The 20,935-nt window shown below is 48.8% G+C and overlaps 1 protein-coding gene across 2 annotated transcripts; it reads left to right on the top strand.

Moving 5' to 3' along the window:
• On the top strand, positions 1 to 20,466 carry LOC149352468 (uncharacterized). 2 transcript variants are annotated; one of them, XM_089581646.1, is made up of 4 exons: positions 1 to 378; positions 13,604 to 13,789; positions 17,761 to 17,853; positions 20,140 to 20,466. In XM_089581646.1, exons 1-4 carry the CDS (start codon positions 294 to 296, stop codon positions 20,445 to 20,447), a joined length of 672 nt encoding a protein of 223 aa, XP_089437772.1. In that variant the 5' UTR covers positions 1 to 293; the 3' UTR covers positions 20,448 to 20,466. The 2 variants fall into 2 exon arrangements, with proteins under 2 accessions (XP_089437772.1, XP_089437771.1); XM_089581645.1 differs by lacking the exon at positions 1 to 378 and adding an exon at positions 2,717 to 3,877.
• The last annotated feature ends 469 nt before the right edge of the window (positions 20,467 to 20,935 follow it).

The raw sequence follows: 20,935 nt of genomic DNA, 5'->3' as shown, positions 1-20,935 counted from the left end.
CAATCAGATTAGTGGCACGGAAGGGGAGTCCACTGTTTTTCTTTGTGAGCACAGGCCCTATGTCCGCCGCCGGCTTCGTCCGACGCGCGTGGCAGCAGCGGCGGCCCCATATCAGCACTCGAGCGTGAGGGCCAAGGCTCTCGCTCCCAGCGACATCCGATACACGGGCATCGTGAGGGCGCCCAGCTCGCAGCCCCCAGCACGTATATAGATAGACGCGCGCAACAGCCAGCTTGAAAACAGGCTAGATATATCCACAGTCAGCGCGCGTCTTCCACAGTCGCGCCGGCATCATGGCACTATCAGCTGTAGTGCTCTTGCTGGCCCTCCTAGCCTCTTCAGCCGTTCTGGTTGGCTCGGCGCGGGCGCATGAGCAGGGTGAGTGTTGCACGCTGACCCCAGCTAAGCCGTCCTCTTCTTCTCGGAGATGCCAAGCCTGCGGGTATCACGTATACCGAGAAAGTAGGAGTGGGCAGCTTCGAGAACGAGTCTCCGGGCTTGCCATTCCGCGCTGGGCAAGAAGACAGATGATTGATCATGACCGAAGCTTGCCAGTGTTTATATATGTCCTAGGAGTCGGTTTACTTTGAGATCTGAGTTCATTTTAATGACTAAATTGCTCAGATATTGTACAATGCGGATGCATATCTGCAGGGCTGAATCAAAGCGAAATAGTACTTTTGCTATGCCTATTATACTTCGTTCTACAGCGACCTGTGTTCAGCCGTCACCTAGACATGCAGGACCTGTGTGTTAGCTATACGAGGTCTGTTAGAAAAGTATCCGACCTTTTGCCAAAGAAAAAAAAACTGGCTTAACTGGAGCGTTGGAAACCTAATCACCTTCAAAGTAGTCTCCTTGGAACTCCACATACTTCTCCCAGTGGTGCTGCCACTGTTGGAAGTATTCCGAAAAGGCCCCTTTCGGAATGAAGTTTAGCTCAGCTGTCGTTGCAGCCATAATGTCCTCTCTTGTCTGAAATCGCGCTCCTTTCAATGGCCCCTTGATTTTGAGAAACAGCCAGAAGTCACAGGAGGCCATATTAAAAGAGTAAGGAGTCTGTTGGACTACAACAGGCTGGTTTTTCGCAAAAAAAAAGTGTGAATTTAGTGCGAGGAATGTGCAGGAGCATTGTCATGATGGATGCGCCAATTTCCTGTTGACCTCAACTTCGGCCTCTTGCGCCGCACAGCACCACGCAGGCGACGGAGGACATCCCTGTAGTATTCTTTTGGTCAATGTTTACTTTGTGGGGTGTGTACGCGTGGTGTGCCACACAGAGGGAGTCAAAGAAAGCAGTCAGCATCACTCTGACATTGCTGCGCACTTGGCGGGCCTTCTTTGGTCTTGGTGACGTGGAATACTGCCATTGTGACGACTGGGATTTGGTTTCCGGGTCGTACCTGTACACCCAAGACTCGCCACCAGCGATTATGGTGTTGATGAAATCGGGGTCCCTGTTTGTGGAATCCAGCATATCCTGTGAGACTTCAACACGAAGCTGCTTTTACTTCACCGTGAGCAGCTTCGGCGCGAATTTCGCCGCATCTTTCTCCATTGCCAAATTTTCGGTGATAATGGAATGTTCAGAAAAATTGCTGATGTCCACCTCTTCCGCAATTTCTCGGATAGTCACACGATGGTCCCGCGTCACCACAGCGTTCACTTCGGCAATGACCTGGTCATTTCGGCATGTTGATGGCCGACCGGAGCGTGGCTCTCTCTGTAGCGATGTGCGGCCATCTTTAAACCAATTGTACCACTGCTTAATCTGTGTGCTGCTCGTAGCATTGTCACCGCAAGTCGTCTGAATATTCCGAATGGTTTCCACTTGGCTGTCGCCTAGTTTCTGGCAAAATTTGATGCAGTAGCGCTACTCCTGTCGCATCGCCATTTTCCTTGCAATAAAAAACCGACGAGAGCACTGCGCACTGTCTCACTCAAACGCTCCGTACCAGTGACTGACGCTATCAGCAGGGGAGAAAAAATTTGTGCATGCGCACGAAGGTTCAAGGTAGGCAAGCGTGCTTGTTTCAAATCCATCAGGTGTTCGTAAAAAAAAAAAATAAAGTCGGATACTTTTCTAACAGACCTCGTATATACATGAGCTTGCTTGCGTCACTTCTTGAACTTCTTTTCTTTTTAGCACAGCAGACAATCCTCATATGTGTTTAGTTCTCATGCGACTGAAATTGCAGCAGTTCTGGAGACACGACCTACGACCATAAAGAGGACCTGTTTCCCGTACCAAAGTGTCTTGCACTAGGGTGTTCTCTCAGCTTCGAGCGATAGCAGCACTGCGCTTCCGTGTTTTGCTTTCAACTGCGCGACAGCAGAACGCTCTAATCAGCTGAACTCTGCCCGGGCATAGCTTAGGTTTGATTTCCAAGTAGAGCGATAAGTTCGCTTCCTAATCTCGCTGCTATACGCTTTGCTTCTTCTTTGTTGCATCCCCACCGTACCTGTTATACAGTGACAATGTAATCATCGCCTTGTGCAGTCAGGAAGGAGGACAGTGGGGAGGAGAAGGAGGAACAAATTTTAACAAAGGAACAAAAGGTCCTCAAGAGTGGGCTCCCACTTGTCCAAGAGTCCGCGGGCCTGTGCTTCACGGCGAGCTCTGTCCACAGGTCAGCTGTTTGAGCTACCCGCAGAGCAGTGGAAGGAGGGGGGGGGGGGGGGGGGGGGGGCTATGGCCCCTCTTTTCAAATGATAAATTTTTACGGTAAAACCGCATCGGCCCTCACTTCTTGCGACTAAAAAAATTTGAGATGCGTGCCAGTAGGCATCGGTGAAAGAAGCAGTTGTTAAACAGGAAGTTGTCCAGGAGGCACCACCGAGGCGGGAAAAGCGGTAGGAGAACTGGCCTGATGTCATTCCCGCGAAGCCACGAAGAGCAATATCATCACCTAGCCAAACAAACACCCTGAAGCGCAGGCTCAGTACTCTCTTGACGGGTATCGGATGCGCTAACGAGGAACAGGGCGTCAGGGAGCTGGGTGGAGCTGTTGCAACTATACTGCATCGACTTGCACACACCTCGGGGCTCACAAGTTTCAAAGGACGGTGCATCTGCAAAGGGATGCCAATCGTCGATGTGTCGTGGATAAAGAAGTGCCAGGAACAGAAGGCTTTTGTTGAGCGCTGGCCATATCTCCTGAAAGACGAAGAGACCGAGAATTCGTCTTTCAGCTTCAGCCTCGAAGAGACCCTAGTGAAGGCATCGGCAGGTGGTGGCGTGCTTCGCAGTGGGATCATCCATGTCATTGCATATGTCCAGCCTTCGCCTCCCAACCTTAGAGGAGTAGCGATATGTGCTCATTCCAAGCACATGGACAACACGCCAACGCGATACACCGCTGCGGCTACAACAGTAATTGTCTCCTGCAAGGACAACGTTCAGGCGTGGATAAAAACCAGAAGCTGGTGCACAAGTTCTTCCTCGTCTTCTCTGACGCTGTTGGGACTCGGGTAGCGTGGTTGGGCCGGAGAAGAGGCGAGGAAGCTGGAGATGTGGTTAGGGTGAGGAGACGAGAAAACGTTATACTAGCCATTTATAATCATATTACAAGTCAAAATGAGAGGAGAGAGATGAGGGAGGCAAGATCTCGAGAGAAATCGCTGAACACACGCATGCTTTTTTTAAAGCCGATCTACTCCCTAGGTCCCTAGATGGGGACAACAGTTTCTTCACCAGTGTCCAATGGGCTGGACGCACGTGATGTCTGGCAGGGACCGGGACCGCCCACTGCAGGCTGCGACTCCGGTGCTCTCTCGCAGCAGTGCCGATGCCGATGGGGCCACGATGATGCAGCACTTCTCGCTGCGGCGGAAATTCACTGCCAAGCATCTCCACTGGAATCGGGCGATGATCCGGGTCAGTTTGGAGTGGGCCCTTTCCAGGAAGGTCACCCGCCCACGAGGAGAACATCATGTTCTGCAAATGACGCGTGGGATATGCGGCCGAGCGCCCCCCGGCCCCACCCAGGCCGCTTGGGCAGTGCGCCGCGCGCGATCCATTAACAGCAGGACGCTACGTGCGCGCGGCTTTGTATGTACACTGTTTCTATGCTGTAAATATGTGCAGTAGTCGCTCGCGCGCGATTGTAATTTGGACAGTGTCTGGACACTCGTGAGCGAGCGGCGTAAACTTGCTCACTTCTTTTTGTATTTTGGTAAATGTTATGAATAGGGTAAAAACCTCTCCCCTGTCCTTTCTCGCTATCGCTCCCCTCTGTACTTCTACCTGTTATCGTTTCCCTGTCCTTTTATTTCCGCCAAAAGCAGCTCGGCTGCCTTAGCTATCAGACAGCAATTGTCGCGGCTGGCAACATCATTTCCTTCCTTTATGCCTTTTTTTATTCGGAGTGTCTAGCGTTCCGTCCAGACGGAACATTTGCTGCTGCTGCAGTTCCGTCCAGACGGAATATTTACTGCAGCTAGAGCTCCGTCCATACAATAGACAGTTTTAGTTTCACGTACACAGAAGCTTCACGTAAGTAGAGCGCTTACGGGTCACCAGTGCGCATGCGCAGAACGTGAAGTGTCTGTGTGGGTCGCACGGACGTACGCGAGATTCGGATCTTTGCGTTGCGGTCTTCACGTTGCTTGCGTACGTGGCGTTGGCAAGATGGCGACGCCCTGCCCGCCCGCTTCACAACGATAACAGCTTCGTCGCTAATCTCTCGGCGTGGTATCGTGCTGTAAACTGCTGTATTTGCCTTCAGTTCGTCCATTCTTGCTCTCACATGAAGTTTTAGGTGAGAACTAGCTTTTGTTTTCCAGACAGAAATCCGTTTCAACAGCTCCTAAGCCTGACGGAGAAGCGTTTGTGGTCGTCATAGCAACGAGTGTGCTGACGGTCTCGCGAGACCACGCGAAGCTCAAAACCTCGCGGGATATCGCGAGACCCTCGGCACAGTCAACGGGAAAAGCAAAACTACAGAGGCTAGAAGCAAAACGGTGCACGTCTTGGCTCCACACGCAGACGTCGTCGACATGAGTGGGACACCAGCGCGCCTTCACTTCTCGAAAAGCGATGATTTAAATATGATGCGGGACGTAAAGGAATGCAATCCATTTGAAGATAACATGCAACATACAGTTCGGTGGAATGAAATCGCTCAACGTTTGTCAGAAGAAAGGGGGAAAGTGTTTACCGCCCGCACTGTGGCTTGGCCTGGCTCCGCTCCAAGCAGCTCGTCTAAGCAAAATTAGTTTTCTTTATCTGTACTAGATGACGCGGCAAAGCATGCTAGCGCATTTTTTAGGTTCTATGGCAGATCTACACAGTTTGCGTCCCGCACGTGTAGCTAAAACTACGAAGCGACACGAGCGTACGCTACGTTGACTGCTCACGTTAACGTGCGTGAAGGTTCTGCGTACGTAAATCTAAAACTGTCTATCGTCCGTGCGGTCCATACTATACAAAATGGGTGAGTTATACCCACATAAAGCATTTCTTTGCCTCTGGAATAACCAGTTGACAAAGCTGTATGCAGATGTTCTCTCTACGCACGTATACGTCACCAAAATATCTGCCCGCGTACTGCGCTTAGTTACATCCTCGAAGGTATAACTTCCGTGCATGCATGCAGGATCGGGAAAATGACACTGTTAGAAGCAGAGTGCAGAAACTCTTCGCGAAGTGATGCGATGCCCTGTCGCTATTTGTGCTGCAAGATCACGTAGCGCGAAAAAGACTAAGACGTACACAAACGGTTAACAAGCATTATGCAAACGCACCAACAAACCAAAGCCAAAACTCGATCTATTGCCATTTCTCACTGACTGCTTGGAAAATAAAATGATGCAACAGGATATCCTGTCACACATTAGGCGGAACAGGATTGCCACTTTTTTAAATGGACATGCAAAAGTCTGCAAGCAAACTGGTTTCCAAATCCCTAACGCCAGCTTTAATTCCGTCTTGACATAACTCTTGTGGCATATAATGCTGGACGGAACTGTATGTCAGATACAGTTCCGTCTGGACGGAACCCCATCGCTACATGCAGTTCCGTCTGGACGGAACTTTAGCGCAAGTTGTAGTTCCGTCTAGACGGAACTCTAGCCACAGCCTTTTTTATTATTAAACCACTACTACTGCCCCGCGTGGGAAAGAATCGCTTTCTCCGCTTCCTCCACCGGTGCCAGTAGAGGGAAGATGAAGACTTTAGGGCCTTTTAGATTAGGGTGACGCTATCGGTTAGGGGCATAGAGGAATAGGGCAGGGGGCCAGTGCGCAGACGCAGGACAATAATGCCGTCATCCTATTCTAAAAGTCTTCCCCCGGTGTCGTCTGGCAGTCGCAGTCTCAAGCGATTGTCGAACCCCAGTGAAGTGTCATGAACCCCTGTTTCCCATAACAAAAGGGGAGACGCCACCGCAGCCTCCGTCCTCTGTCTGGAGATGGCGTCACGCCGTCGCGTTGGTTGACGGCATTTGTAACCTCCTGTACCCCAGCCGGCGTTACTCGAAGAACGATCACAAAAAGCAGTCTTTCCAGAAGCCCTGGCACAACAACGCCTAAGAGGCCGGGTGGTGTAGGCGCTTCAGGTAGATTAACTCCGTGGTTTTTGTGAACAGCGACCTCCAGCAGCAGCCTGTACTCGACCTTACAGGAGTTCCGATACGTTTTCTGCTCCGGCGAGTCCTTTCGTTGGCGACGTGAACACAAAGTGGTGAGAGCTTATCACCTGCACCAGGAAAACAAGCAGCAGCGAAACGTGGCAGTCGTTTGTAAGAATGGTGGAGAACCATCAGCACGAGATGGTGCTCACCCTATCCATGATGGTAATGCGAACCTTGCGGAACGGGTACCACTGCTCGCTGGATATGCCGGCGACGATGAAGTTGTGCCCGGCGTCGACTCTAATATCGAGCAGCTGTTTGAACTGAGTGGGGTGCTCTGCATTACTGTTGTAGTTGGATACAAGTCAAGAGCTAAGTTGCAAATGCCCCAAAAAGAAACGCCGCCAGCCAATGGCCCCGACCAATTTTTCCCGCACCCCCTTGGCCGATCCCCGTGGACCTGCTAGCCTGATATCGCAGGCGGTGGTAGATGGTTTAAAAGGACGTCAATTCGGGCTAGATGGTGCATTATTTGAGACTGAAAAGGCAATAGCGCTACAGAGAGACATACACAAGAAAGACTGACGCAGGACATGAATGTGGAATCATCACCATCAGCCTAACTACGCCCAATGCAGGGTAAAGGCCTCTCCCATATCTCTCCAATTAACCCTGACCTGTGTCAGCTGCGGCCACCCTTTCCCCGCAAACTTCTCAATCTCATCCGCCCAACTAACTTTCTCTCGCCTCTTGGTATACGCTTGCCTCCTCTTGGAATCCGTTCCGTTAGTCTTAAGGTCCATCGGTTATCTTGGCTTCGCATTACAATCCCCGCCCACGCCCATTTCTTTCTCTTGATTTCGACTAGGATGTCATTAATCCGCGTTTCTTCGCTGACCCACTCAGCCCTCTTCCTGTCTCTTAACGGTACACCTATCATTTTCCTTTCCGTAGCTCGCTGCGTGGTCCTCAGTTTAAGTTGAACCCTTTTCGTTATCCTCCCCGTTTCAGCCCCCTAGGTAAGTACCGGTAAGATACAGCTGTTATATTGTTTTTTTATTGAGGGATAGAGGTAAACTGCCATTCATGATTGAGAGAACCCGGCAAATGCACCCACCCCATTCTTAGTCTTCCGGATATTTCACCCTCTTGATTTGGATCAGCGGTCACTGCCTGCCCTGAGTAGACGTATTCATTTACCACTTTCAGCACCTCGTTACCAATTGTAAGCTGATGTTCCCTTCTGAGACTGCTGAACATTACTTCGGTTTTCTGCATATTAATTTTTGGACCCACCGTTCTGCTCTGTCTGTCTAACTCATTGATCATGCTTTGCAGTTCATCTCCTGAATGACCTAGCAAGGCAATGGCATCAGTGAATCGCAGATTACTAAGGTATTGTTCATTAACTCTTATCCCCGACTGCTCCCAATTCAGGCCTCTGAATACCTCCAGTAAACAGGCGGTAAATAGCATTGGCAAGATCGTGTCTCCCTGCCTGACACCCTTCCCTATTGGAATTTTATTGCTGACTTTATGGAGGACTATGGTAGCTGTGCAGCCGTTACGGATATCTGCCAGTATTTTCACATAAGACTCTTCTAGACCCTGATTCCGTAATGCCTGCATGGCTGCTGAGGTTTCGACTCAGTCAAATGCTTTCTCGTTATCTATGAAGGCTATATATAGGGGTTGGTTATATTCTGCACATTTCTCTATCACCTGACTGATAGTGTGAATACGGTCTATTGTAGAGTATCCTTTATGAAAGCCTGCGTGATCGTTTGGATAACTGAAATCAAAGGTTGCCCTGACTCTATTAGCGATTATCTTAGTGAACACCTTATAGGTAACTGACAGTAAGATTATGTTAGCGTTCTTCCAAGCTCGAGGTCATAAGGCATCGCGTATACAGGGTGGCTATAGTTTTTCTAGCAAAAATCTCCCCTCCGTCCTTCAACCGACCTGCTCTTATCTGATCCTCACCAGCTGCTTTCCCACTTTTAATTGTTCCTAATGCTCTATTTACTTCCTCTTTCATTACTACGGATGACCCATTGCTGTGTGTTACTGCCGCTCTTTTAATATACTGACTGCATTGGCTACTGTACAGATTTGTGTAGCACTCTTCGGCTCCTTGAACTATCTTATCCATGTTGCTAATGACGCTGCCACAACAACACTGCAGGACCAGTAGCAACTGCAGGACGTTTCGATAACGGCTCCTCGGGGAGGTGGGCCTGCGGTGGAACCGCGAAGGAGACTATGTGAAATGGACTATGAACAATCAGTTCACCAGCAGCCTATGCGACTACTTTGGCGAATCTGGTCTCCACCCCTTCTTTTAACTTTCTATATCCTACATTCTACTCCCCCTTTCTCAACTTATGCCTCATGGCAGACTTCTCGAAAAAAAAAAAAACTTTCTGCAGTGTGCCAGTAAGAAGTATAGCGCCTGCTGTCGCTGTAAGTGGTGCACAGGTCCCGCCGAAGATGAACAGCCACTCGCCCGTCACCAGGGCAACCGCGGCTGTTTAATTTTGAAGCCATTGCGAGTGGTGCTGCGCCATGTGAAAGACGCACAGCAGCGGCGACCACTTGACCAAGGGTTCTCCGCTTACCCTGTGCTCAGCAGGCGGCAAGAGGAATGGCTCCCCACGCGGTGACAGGCGTCATCGTTGCCCTTTTCAAGCTCGCCGGTCGCCGCCACTGACAGCGTCCCAAAGCGTTGTGTGGGGCGACTGAAATCGACATCTTTGAGCTTTGACGAAGCGAAAACGAAAGCCTGGGTATTTGAATACAGTTGACGGCAGGCTCTGCACGTTCGCATGGTGCCTACGGCAGAACGATAACCAAGACGCGTGCCGCAGGACTCGGGCCGCGTGGTGCGTGGGCACGAATTGGGCGCCTTTCGCCTATCTCGTCGTCGGGGTTGGCTGCAAGGGTATCCGGATGCCGGTTCGGTGTTTTGTGCGAACGGGTGTTTTTCAGATTATTTCGTTTCTTTGGCGAAACGTGGTTTGTATCGTTGCTTTTTATCGGTCAAGAAGAGCCTTGTTATGCGAAGGGGATGTCGTTTGTGCTGCCTTGTGATGGTTTGCCCGCACTGGAAATAGTATTCGGAGGTTTTCCCTTATAAGCCCCGGCAATCTCAATCATGATAATTTTTACCTAGCTTATCAAAGATTGCAGCTCTAAAAAATTCGCGCCATTCAGCGCGTATTAGAGAGTGTGGAATGGCGCATGCGCATAAGATATATGTAAAGCACCTGTACCCAACATGAAAGACAAACAAAAAAAAAGACGTGTACAGGCCTTTTTATTCTGGCACGAATGCTATCGGTAAAATATCGCATTATGCAATGAAGACTTCGCAATATTCTTTTAACAACTTACCCACATACGCGAAATGACGTAAGATGGGTTCCCATGATGTATAGCGAGGAACTTGAAGTCATCTGTCTAAGCAATATCAAATCGTGTCTTCCGGAGTAGATTCGCGCTCGATGCCACTGTGTAAGCCGTTGAGTTATGCGAGCCTCACACTGCCTGCGTGACAGCAACTCAGTCCGTTGTCAATTACAGAGGGAGGAAGAGTGGTATTTTGAGCGGTTCGCGAGGAGGGAATCACTGACCCTTTCAGCAACCTTTTTTATGAGGGGGGGGGGGGGGGGCATATTTCTCAGCTCTTTTCTGTTCTACGAGCTGGTTTTCGCAGCTGCCTTGCACAGCCTAACGTACAATATGGAGGCGCCCTTGAACCGTTTTATTTTTAAAGGTCTGTATCGTAGTGCAGTAAAGCAACCGTCAGAGTGCTCCTTTATGCAGCTATGTTTTCAGGTGGCCATCGCCGGTGGCACTTCGTTGCCTTCGCTGCCAAATTATGGCGGTGTCCAAAGCAAAGGGATCTAATTATGCGCCGTAGCCACTGTAGGTCGAACGGCCGTACACGCCACAATAGAGACGTTTAGCATAGCGAAGACGTACTAGCGTAGGCGTATACCGTATCACCGTACGCTGGCTGTGCACGCGCAGCGGCAGGGGCGCGCCACGGCGCGTGCGGAGCTAGCGTACGGTATCGTAACGACAGAGGGATGACAAACATGAGCCCCCCGCCCCGGGGAAACGGACGCTGCGTGCCCCCAACCCTTAAATCTGCTCCTGAGCCAACGAAAAAGCATCGTCTCTCAGTCATCCTCGACCTTTTGATCCACAGATGTGAATATAAACGTCATCAGCCTGATTACGCCCACTGCAGGGCTCCATTACCCTGTCCTTTGCCAGCTGTGGCCATCGTACCCCCCAAACTTCTTAATCTCATCCGCCCACCTAACTTTCTGCCGCCCCCTGCTACGCTTAAGGACCAGCGGTTATCTTGCCTACGCGTACATGCCCTGCCCAAGCCCACTTCTTCCTCTTGATTTCGACTAGGATGTCATTAACCCGCGTTTGTTCCCTCACCCACTCCGCCCGCTTCCGCTCTCTTAACGTTACACCTATCATTTTCCTTTCCATAGCTCGCTGCATTGTCCTTAACTTAAGGAGAACCCTCTTTGTTAGCCTCCACGTTTCTGCCCCATAGGTGAGTACCGGTAAGATACAGATGTTGTGTACTTTTCTATTGAGGGATTTTGGTACACTGCCATTCATGATCTGAGAGAACCTGCTAAATGCGCTCCACCCTATTCTTATTCTTCCAGTTATTTCACTCTCTTGATTCGGATCAGCGGTCACTACCTGCCCTAAGTAGACATTACCACTTCCTGCACTTCGCTACCAATTGTAAACTGCTGTTCCCTTCCGAGACTGTTGAATTACTTTGTTTTTCTGCATATTCATTTTTAGACCCACCGTTCTGCTCTGCCTAACTCATTGATCATGCTTTGCAGCTCATCTCCTCCTGAGTGACTTAGCAAGACAATGTCATCAGCGAACCGCAAATTACTTAAGTATTCTTCATTAACTCTTAATCCCAAGTGTTCCCAATCCAAGCTTCGGAACACCACCTGTAAACATATAAAAGTGATGTATTCAATTTTCAAGCTGTTTCGTTGGCTTCGGAGCAGATTTAAGGAAAGGGAGGGGGGGGGGGGGGAGTACGCAGCGTCTGTTTACATGTGTTTGTTTACAAGAAATTTTGCATGAAAAAAAATCAAATTGGTCCGTTATTTTACATTATTATTATTATTATTATTATTATTATTATTATTATTATTATTATTATTATTATTATTATTATTATTATTATTATTATTATTATTATTTTACGAAGCAAATTCAAGATATGCGCGTTGTACAGGACCGCCCTCCCCAACCATTACCTCCAAGAGGTTCCTGGTCGCAGTTAACCTCTCTGGCTGGCTGTCGCGGATTTGCAACATATGGCGGTTGAACGCCTGGAAGTAGAAACCTACAGCTGGTTGACAAACCATCCTCTGAGAGCTGACAACTAGGGAAGAAAGTATAGCGTCGTCAGTGCTTCCGTGAACAAAGCACTTCGCAATTTTGTTCAAGAGGTGCAAAGTTGCAAGCGACAGCCAGTCTTCTTGCATCCTAAGAGCAAAAACGCACCTTTACGCAAACAAGAGTCTTACTAACTAAATTATGTCTTTCTACAAGAGCTGAAATACCGAACGCAGATGCTTGAAAACGCGGGCAGTGGGAACATGAGTAAAATACTTTCAGTAAAACATTAAAATTTTTTTTTTCGTTCTTGGGCCACTGGCAACTAGTTTTTCGTAGCATCGCAACAATTTTGGTGAAACATTTTTCTAGCACATTAGGGGCGTACTACACCATATACGAAAGCCAAGAGATTAAAGGGCAGTCATTCAAGACGTGCTCTCCTTGCTATGAGGTGAGAAAGGCTGCACAGGAGCGAAAGAAGTGGCAGCAGCGGCGTGTGTTGGGAGCTCAGTAGAAATGACCCAGCACGCTTCCTCAAAGGGTACCAATACAGTCTTGCATCATTTTCTTTACTTCTTTATCGTACAAGCACCACCATTAAATGATAGCGGTGGCGGCAAACACCATCAACGATAGCTCGTTGCAGGGATGCCGCAAGGAGCCACAGCAAGGAATTGAACGCATCACCAATTGGCGTCAATAGCCGAAGGAATGAACGAAAGAACTGTACTGCCCATAGCTATCGGGATTTTTGCGCGTTCAGCCAGTCAGCTTCCTCACACGCGTCGTGAGGCTCGGGTTTGGTGCGAAAGGGAGCTTGACGTTCTGCGTGCATATCCAGAGTGCGTGATCAGTGACAAAGTAGTCCCCGCACAGCGGTTTTCTAAGCGTCCCTGGTAATTGTTGGAATATCAGCGAGCAATGTGTGGCGTGGTAACGTGTTTGGAACTCTCTGGGTATGTTGGACTGCAGGCCTACGTTAGTGTGTTTCGTGTATTGTTGGGTGATTCTGCTTTCCCTCGCGTGCCATCTCTATTACCACCGCGCAAAGCTGAGGATCGCGCACCGGTAGAGAGAGCAGAGGCACAGAAAAAAAAAATTGGCATGAAGAGAATTTTTGGCATGGTATTCAGTTACAGGCGTTCTTTCGTTTGCGGGAGGTTCGGGGTTCGATCCTCAGTGCCGGCAGGTACCATACAATGGGTACAAGCTTACCCCTGACCTGGTGCTCGGCTTCCCTGTGGCGAAATGCTTAGGGAATGGGTCAATGACCTCACCTTATATACTCGAAAAATACCTTGCACCATGGCACTTTTTGGCCAAGTCTGCCCTTACGCCATTAAAACTAATCATCATCATCGTTGTTCTTTAATTTCGGCGTTCAAAAAATGCAAGGATAAATGAGCCAAACAGGCCAGAGACCTCCGACAGAGGAGCAGTGCGCCTTCGACTCTGCTCCGTTCCGTGCAGACGGATCACCCCACAGACAGCCTCGCTGATTCTCCACACAAGCCGATGACCGAGCTTGCACCACATGAGTCTGTCGGCGCAAAAAAAAAGGAAAAGGAAAATTAACTTTTTGACGCGTTTTTTTTTTTTTTGTCCCCACTGAACGCGTCCACAGCCTGGGGAGCCGACCCATTGAGCGGCCTCTCGTCGCAGCTAGAGGAGGCCGAGGAAGTACGAGGAGGAGAGGAGGCGAACAAGACCGTGGTCTGGCCCAGCGACGGCCGCCGATGCGAGTGCATCGGCAACGAGTGCGGCTGCTGTCTCAACATTTCTGCGCCGCGCTTTGGAATCAAGCAGAAAGGTGAGCGACAAAATGTACGGCGCGCTTGCGAATTGAGTTGGGTTAAAAGACTTTTATTGGATATAGAAAGGCTCATGGCCACGGGAGAAGGTAACGGAGAGTAAGCAGAAACTTCGATGTTTTCAGCTTCAGCTGGAAGTCGTGATCAGGGAAGCGGAATCGTAGATGCAGCCCGTGATGAGTACACCTGCAGGTATCCTGTAAGGGTCGTCAGTGACCTCACACAGCACTGATCAGGTCACTAAAGATACCATATTAGGCAAATATTAATAGGATATTAGTATCAGCTGCTAGCAGGAAGCGGTAGTTTTGAGTCCAGTGTCAAAGCTATGGGCAGTTGCGATGTACGGGAAATGCCTTAGCAGCAGGACATAGTCCCTTTAGGACCCTCAACCTTTCGATTACAACGGCTGACGAAAACTTGTGACGCTGACGACACGTGGATCCGCTGGGATCATTCCCTCCTTTCCGTAGAGATTAGCAGTATTTGTTTGTTTGTTTTTTTTTTGGGGGGGGGGAAGGGGGGGGGGGGGGGTTAACATCCCAAAGCGACTCCGGCTACGAGTAACGCAGTACCGGAGGGCTCCGGATAATTTCTATCACCTAAGGTTCTTTAATGTGCACTGACATCGTACTGTACACAGGCCACTAGCATTTCGCCTCCATCGAAATGCAATTAACCGCTACGGCCGGGATCGAACCCGCACCTTTCGGGTCAGCAGCCGAGCACCAGAACTGCTGAGCCACCGCGGCGGCAGAGATTATAGTATACAAGGCTCAGAAATATAAAACGCCATCATATGGAGGGCGCTTGCTCCAGGAGAATGCACGAATACAAATATCCCCCTTTTAACGCCCCATTCAGTGTTACTGTTTTTTGTTTTTTTTGCTTCTGAATCACCCGCACATATATTGAACTCGTTGCACACCGAATATATTTGGCAATAGCAGCAACCTTGAAGGGCGCTATTGTATGTACAGCCTTTGACAGAAATATACAGCCCTACGGGCTCACTTCGGAGCCCTGCAGCGTGGCTCGTTTAGCACCCTCCGCGAACATAACCTCTCCAAGGCGGGAGGAACTCGTGTCCTGAACCCTCCCAATCTTATACAGGACTGCCAAATATGCATGCTAAGACAGCCGCGCCACAAGTCTGAGAAGACAACCCCTTGGGCTGTATGTTTTTGATAAAGGCTGTTCGTTTTGCGATAACCAATTGAAGTCATCACTCTCTAAATTTTGCGTCATCCTGTCACGTGACTTTTGGGTGGCGTCATTACCTCGACATGTGGCTTTCGTTTTTTTTTTTTGCAAGTCATCTTGTCACGTGGCTTTTGTATGACGTCATCACATTGACACGCGACTCATTTTTTGCAAACCATCTCGTCTTGCGACGCACTTCGCTTAATTTATCACACTAATTAGTGTTGATGTCATCACTTTTATTTTGTAATTTTGAACTTTACTAATTGACTCATCTTAATAAATAGCCGCCGCGGTGGCTCAGTGGTTATGGCGCTCGGCTGCTGACCCGAAAGACGCGGGTTCGATCCCGGCCGCGGCGGGCGAATTTCGATGGAGGCGAAATTCTAGAGGCCCGTGTACTGTGCGATATCAGTGCATGTCATAGGTGGTCGAAATTTCCGGAGCCCTTCACTACGGCGTCTCTCATAGCCTGAGTCGCTTTGGGACGTTAAAACCCCATAAACTAAACTTTACTAAATAATGGTGCGAAGTCATAATTATTCATCATGGCATATTACACCATTCATCAATTTATTCCTCATTATCATTAAACTTTTACTCATTCATTCTTCTGGAGTGACGTCATCGTGCGGGCAAGTTCTGCTGACAAGGTTGAGCTATATAATGCTTTCGCGTTAATAATAATAATAATAATAATAATAATAATAATAATAATAATAATAATAATAATAATAATAATAATAATAATAAAAACCCGGCACTTGAGAACACGCTATGTAGATTGGAATGGGGCGTGGATGAGATGCCGTGGTTGGCAAGGCGTGGTGATCTTCGAATTTTCGTTCTCGAAAAATGCGTTCTTTTTCTTTCTCTGTCTCACTCTTCCAATGAGAAACCTGTCGCGCTCGTTATTAGTTTAACATTTTGCTTACGGAGGAGTCGAAGGGCAATCGTTCCACTACGCACAACGCCGATATCGTTGCACCTGGATCCCTTCAGCTTGCTGGCTAAGCTTACGTAAGCTAGAAGCTGAAAACGAAAATATATTATTAAAGGTAAAGACCGCGGCGCTGAAATATCCGATGAAAAACTACAGACTATCTCACGGTCACCTGAAAAAGTCTCGTTTCGAAGAAAGCGGTCTGCCAAAATGCTGGTCCACGTCCAACACTCTTGGACAAAAGTTTCGAATATTGGAAAATTGTAAGACACTGTTATAGAAATATTGAAGGTAATGGTCCATTCTTCTGATATGCAGCAAAGTCTTTCTTTGAAAGTTTTTCTGTCGCTCGCATCGAGTAAATATTTCCATAAAAAAAACCATCGGGGAATGCTTTTGACGATAGAAAAAACGTTAATAGCAAAAAAAAAATTAAGCCTTTCGACGGAAGATCTGCGGATATATTGATTGTTAAAGTTAAACCCTTGTGCAAAAATTGCGTTCACAAATTCTTTCCCGTTCAAAAATGCTTTTGTCCAGAATTGTTGGCTATGATTATTGACACGTGGACGTGGGTTTTCTCAAATAGGCTCTCGCTGCCACGTGCAGACAGGAGAGAGGAGCATTGATGGAAGGAGACGCGCGGCGCAAAAACGCGTCCGCCGAAGCGACCACGCTGGTTTGAGCAATAGATATCGCAGGTGCAGACGAAATCCCAGTGATGTCATGACTGGTTGACCTCAATGTGGTGGCAGTATCCCCGAATACATTCACCAAAATTTTGAGCACCCGTTCGTCGTACAGCATTTCGGGTGATGTCAGAGCATTTCTGTCTGCATATGGCTTACATGTTTTAGTCAAGGCTAGCTTACGACAGGGGTTCGGGCCAATGACATATGCAGCTTCAAGTGCATGCTTTCCGAGACCTTTCCTTTCCTCAAAACATGCTTTCCCATTCCTCCACATAAGCATGTCCTCAGAATTTTAGAAAACTGGTGCCCTTGCATAACTTCCAAAATCAGCTTGCGCTGGTTGAGCGGGCCGAGGAGGCAGCAAGAACCAATGGGATCCTGTACCTAGGAACACCACCTGCTGCTCAAGACTCCAACCCCTAAACCCCGTCCCATTTTGCGGAATAAAGCTTTATACTACTACTACTGGTGCCCTTGCATAGAATAACAATAACACAAAGCAACGCTGTGGGACGACCACTATAATATGTTAAGGCGGAGGCTTGGGCAAGTTGGTACATCATATGTAAGTACATGTAAGTTGGTACATCTAGCGCTATTTTACTTACATATGACCACTATAAAGCGCTTAGCATTAATTTTTGTTCCTGAACTAATGAAAACGTCAACTCAAGTTTCATTCACGAGGGTTGAGCGAAAAGTTTCGAGTAGGAAGGAGTCACAAAGGTCCCCTGAAAGCATAATTTCTTTCACAGCGTTAACTTCAACGTTCCTCTCATCTTTTACCACTCTGCCAACGAAGCGCATCATTAAACCTGCAGAAGAGCACCTACTTTGAAACTCGCCCGCCTGACGACGCCCATTTGCGGGCCGCTTTCACGGCCCACCTAAGTTGGGTTACAGTGTTGGGTTCCGAAAGCCCGGGGGAAAAAAAAATCGCTGAATAAAGGTAAGGTATTCTGAAATTATGCTAATTGTAAACTCACACTTCCCACATTCTCAGCACTTGAAAAGTCGGTCGCTCAGTCTGAATTAACTCGTTAAAACCTTGCCTTGTGCACTAGGCGACCATACAAGATGGATGTTGGTCGCGCCCTTTACGTTGCTTAGCAATTGTGGCGCTGTTTTGCAGCCTGCAGCAACCTGACCTACTACCCTGACCAGTACGCATTGAGCTTTACGATCTCCATCGACGACAGCGTCGTTCTCAACCGGACCCTGTCAGGTGAGGTGGTGACACGTATGTGGTCTGGTGCGTCGCTCGGCGCGCGCCGGATGACGCCTGCAGAATACAAGAGACGAGATCTTGCAGCGCTTTTGAAGGATGTTTTACGCTATCGGAAGCATCTGAAAGCGAGTGGCACATTCTGCATTACAAATGAAGCAGTACTTTGGCGGCATCGTGGCACACCTGGAAGTATGATTAGGATAACCAACTAAACTTCGAAATTTCTAGCCTTCACTGTAAAAGTTGCAGAGAGTAAAGAAACCACCCCCAAGACATTTTTTGTAATAGCAGGTTTATTCAGAGAGCGTAAACATGTTCTAAACAATGGGCGCCAAAATCAAGATTCCCGCGGAACCAGCACTGACTTGGAACAACATGGCGGTGAACATTTACTAACCGCTGCCGTAGCGAGCGCCAGCCGTGCAGCAGCAGTCCTTTTATCAGCGTGCAATAGCCGCTGCCACTTCGGATATTCGCTCGCAGGAAACGTTGCGAATGAAGCTTTACGTGCAGGGGGTGCAGTGGGTCAAAAGTTAACGTTAACTAAGTAAATAGTTGTCAAGAGCATTTTCGTACCGATTTGGTGGCTACTCAGCACCGCAGCCTACGCTAAACCATGGGTAAAAAAAAAAAGAACACGGCCGTTGATATGTGAAGCACATTACGGCCACCAGCAAGTCAATATATGGGCCGCAGCGCCAGAGGCAACAATATTTTTAAATATTCCGAGTTAAAATAAAAGAACGCCCGCCTTCTTGTGCGGCAGAATTTGGGGGAAAAAACGAGACATTAACTAGTAAGCTTGTTAACAAAATCTAATGGTTAAATTTTGATTAACTACAGCGGGCACTTCACTGTGACTAGATGTTTGTGGCCTGCTCTTAGAAATAGCCATTTCAGTTCTTAGAAGTTTGAAAACGCGATTCTCCGTGGCACTGCAGTGCATATAATTCTGGCTTTGCACACGGGCCTCACCGTCGATGGGCGCACGTAAGCCGGCGGCACGTATGTCACCAGAATGCCATAAAGCCCCAAGTTTGAGGGGCTTTAGAATGCCATAAGGTGCCTCGATGGCCAGCGCCGGTGGCGCGCGGACATCAAGGCACCCTAGAACTCTATGCCCTAGAATGCCATACGCCGCAGCGCCACCTAGAACCCGTCTAGGTGGCGCTAGTATCTAGAATCTGATGACGTAATCAGTGGTGTAATACGCCGCAAAGAAAAATCATTGAACTCATCGTAAATTAAAATAAAATGGAATAAAAATTAACGGAAAAACGTAAAAAATAACGAATAGAATAAAAATGCAAATAAAAGAATTTTAAAAAGATAAAATAAAAAAATGAAAAACAAAAAATAAAGCCTAATGCCGTCATCAAACGGCGTAGTATGTCGTAACCGGAATGTACTGCGCATACGCGTGACGTCACCTATGACGTCATCACCAGTCTATATATGGAGCTAGTATTTCTAGGGACCGCGAGCGCGGCTTCGGCCGCTTATCTGTTTTTTCAGCAGCGTCCACTCCGGCGGACGCAGTTGTTGCTGCGACGCGCGTCTTTTCTTTCATTTTTCTCTTTCCTCTGATCCTTTAACTCTTCTCTCTCTGCACGTGGCAGCGGTGGTGGCTTGGCTCGAGCCAGTAGGCAGGCCCGTGCAATTTCCTTTTCATCCTTCTCTCAGTCACAACAGCGCCGACCACCGCACAGAGAACAACAACAACCGCTCCGACCCCACCCTAGCAGCTGCCCGCGCATGCAACAGTAAAGCCGATTCACACGACGGTCCGTTCGCCCGCGGCCCGCGCACTACGTGTTCATGCGTCAGCAATTGAGAGGCGCGCTGACCAGGCCGCGGGCTTTAGTAAGAGCAAAGCGCCCCTCCAGACTAATTTTTTCGAACATCTGAAAACTGAAATGTTTATTACTAAGAGCAGGCTACAAGACTCAAATTATAATAAGGAGCCTAACTGTAGCAAGTAAAAATATAGCAGCTTGCTGGTTACGATGGCTGTTTCCCGGCCGCCAGTGACAATATTGCACCAAAGAACGCGTCACGAAAACCTATTTTTCAATATTACTAACGGACTCCGGTGAAACCTTGTAGTAACATAATGTGAAACTGCGCGTGTTGCGTGTCCGTCGCAGAGCTGTAAACTTGTTTACCACACATTAGCAGCACGAACACGCGCGTTGAAAATCCTCTTTTGGTCGGTACGGTAAGCTTGCTTACAACCCGCTGACTCACGCTTGTGTAGAGCCTGAAAACGCGTGCGTCTCGCAGGGCGCAACCCGCCGCCTGTCTGCTGGCCCGAGCAGCTGGCCCAGCTGTGCGTGCGCTTCTACAACATGACCTACCACCGGACAGAGGTGGACGGCTGCGTGCGCCTCGAGGGAGTCATCGCTCGCGAGGTCATCGTCAGCTACGACGTCGGCTGCTACGTGCTCGACGACGACGCTGTTAAGACGCGCATCTCAGGCCTCAGGAAACTGCTTACCGACGCCATCCGCCGCGCGCCGCGCCCGGGGCTATGGCCCGAGGGCGTCAACGAGCTCGACGACGCCGCAGATCGCGCACCAACAAATAGATGATGCTGCTGCTGCCTCTCGACTTGGCCCCTGTTTGGCTGTGATTTTTACGCCGCGCATACTGCGGATGGTGAATCCTGTGCAGCTTGCTTCCGATCCAACGCACACACTATACATGCGAAACACAGGCGTCCATTTCACGTACGCAGTGTCCGCCGCGACTTCTCCCGTCTCCAGGCACAGCGTTGGTTTTTTACAGCGACAGCTGTTATGCGCCCGTTCCTGTGTTTCACGTCGATGTAGTATAGTAGTTAGAAGTAGTAGTAGTAGTAGTAGTATGCGTAACCGGTGGGAAGTAGCCACGGTAACCACCCGCCTGGTGGTACCTGTGGAAGGTAGGCGGAGGGCATGACGAGATCGGAGGAATGTGAACCGCCGCGGTTATAAACTCTCCAAATGTGGGGTATCTGCCTGCTACCGCATCATTACAGTCGCAGATAGTTGTGGTGCACGTTATAAGCATGACGGCCGTCTCTAAACGCATTTAGGAA

The sequence above is a fragment of the Amblyomma mixtum genome, chromosome 3 (genome assembly GCF_055824585.1).
Source record: "Amblyomma mixtum isolate Tamu chromosome 3, ASM5582458v1, whole genome shotgun sequence".
In the NCBI taxonomy this organism is placed as follows: domain Eukaryota; kingdom Metazoa; phylum Arthropoda; class Arachnida; order Ixodida; family Ixodidae; genus Amblyomma; species Amblyomma mixtum.
This window is presented reverse-complemented; position numbering and strand designations above follow the sequence as displayed.

Bases quoted from the DNA above. Each gene is read 5' to 3' on its own strand.
- LOC149352468 (XM_089581645.1), top strand. From the start codon at position 3,673: ATGGGGACAACAGTTTCTTCACCAGTGTCCAATGGGCTGGACGCACGT. The intron at 3,878-13,603 runs GTCAGTTTGGAG...ACGCGTCCACAG, and splicing joins GGAATCGGGCGATGATCCGG to CCTGGGGAGCCGACCCATTG. The intron at 13,790-17,760 runs GTGAGCGACAAA...GCTGTTTTGCAG, and splicing joins CTTTGGAATCAAGCAGAAAG to CCTGCAGCAACCTGACCTAC.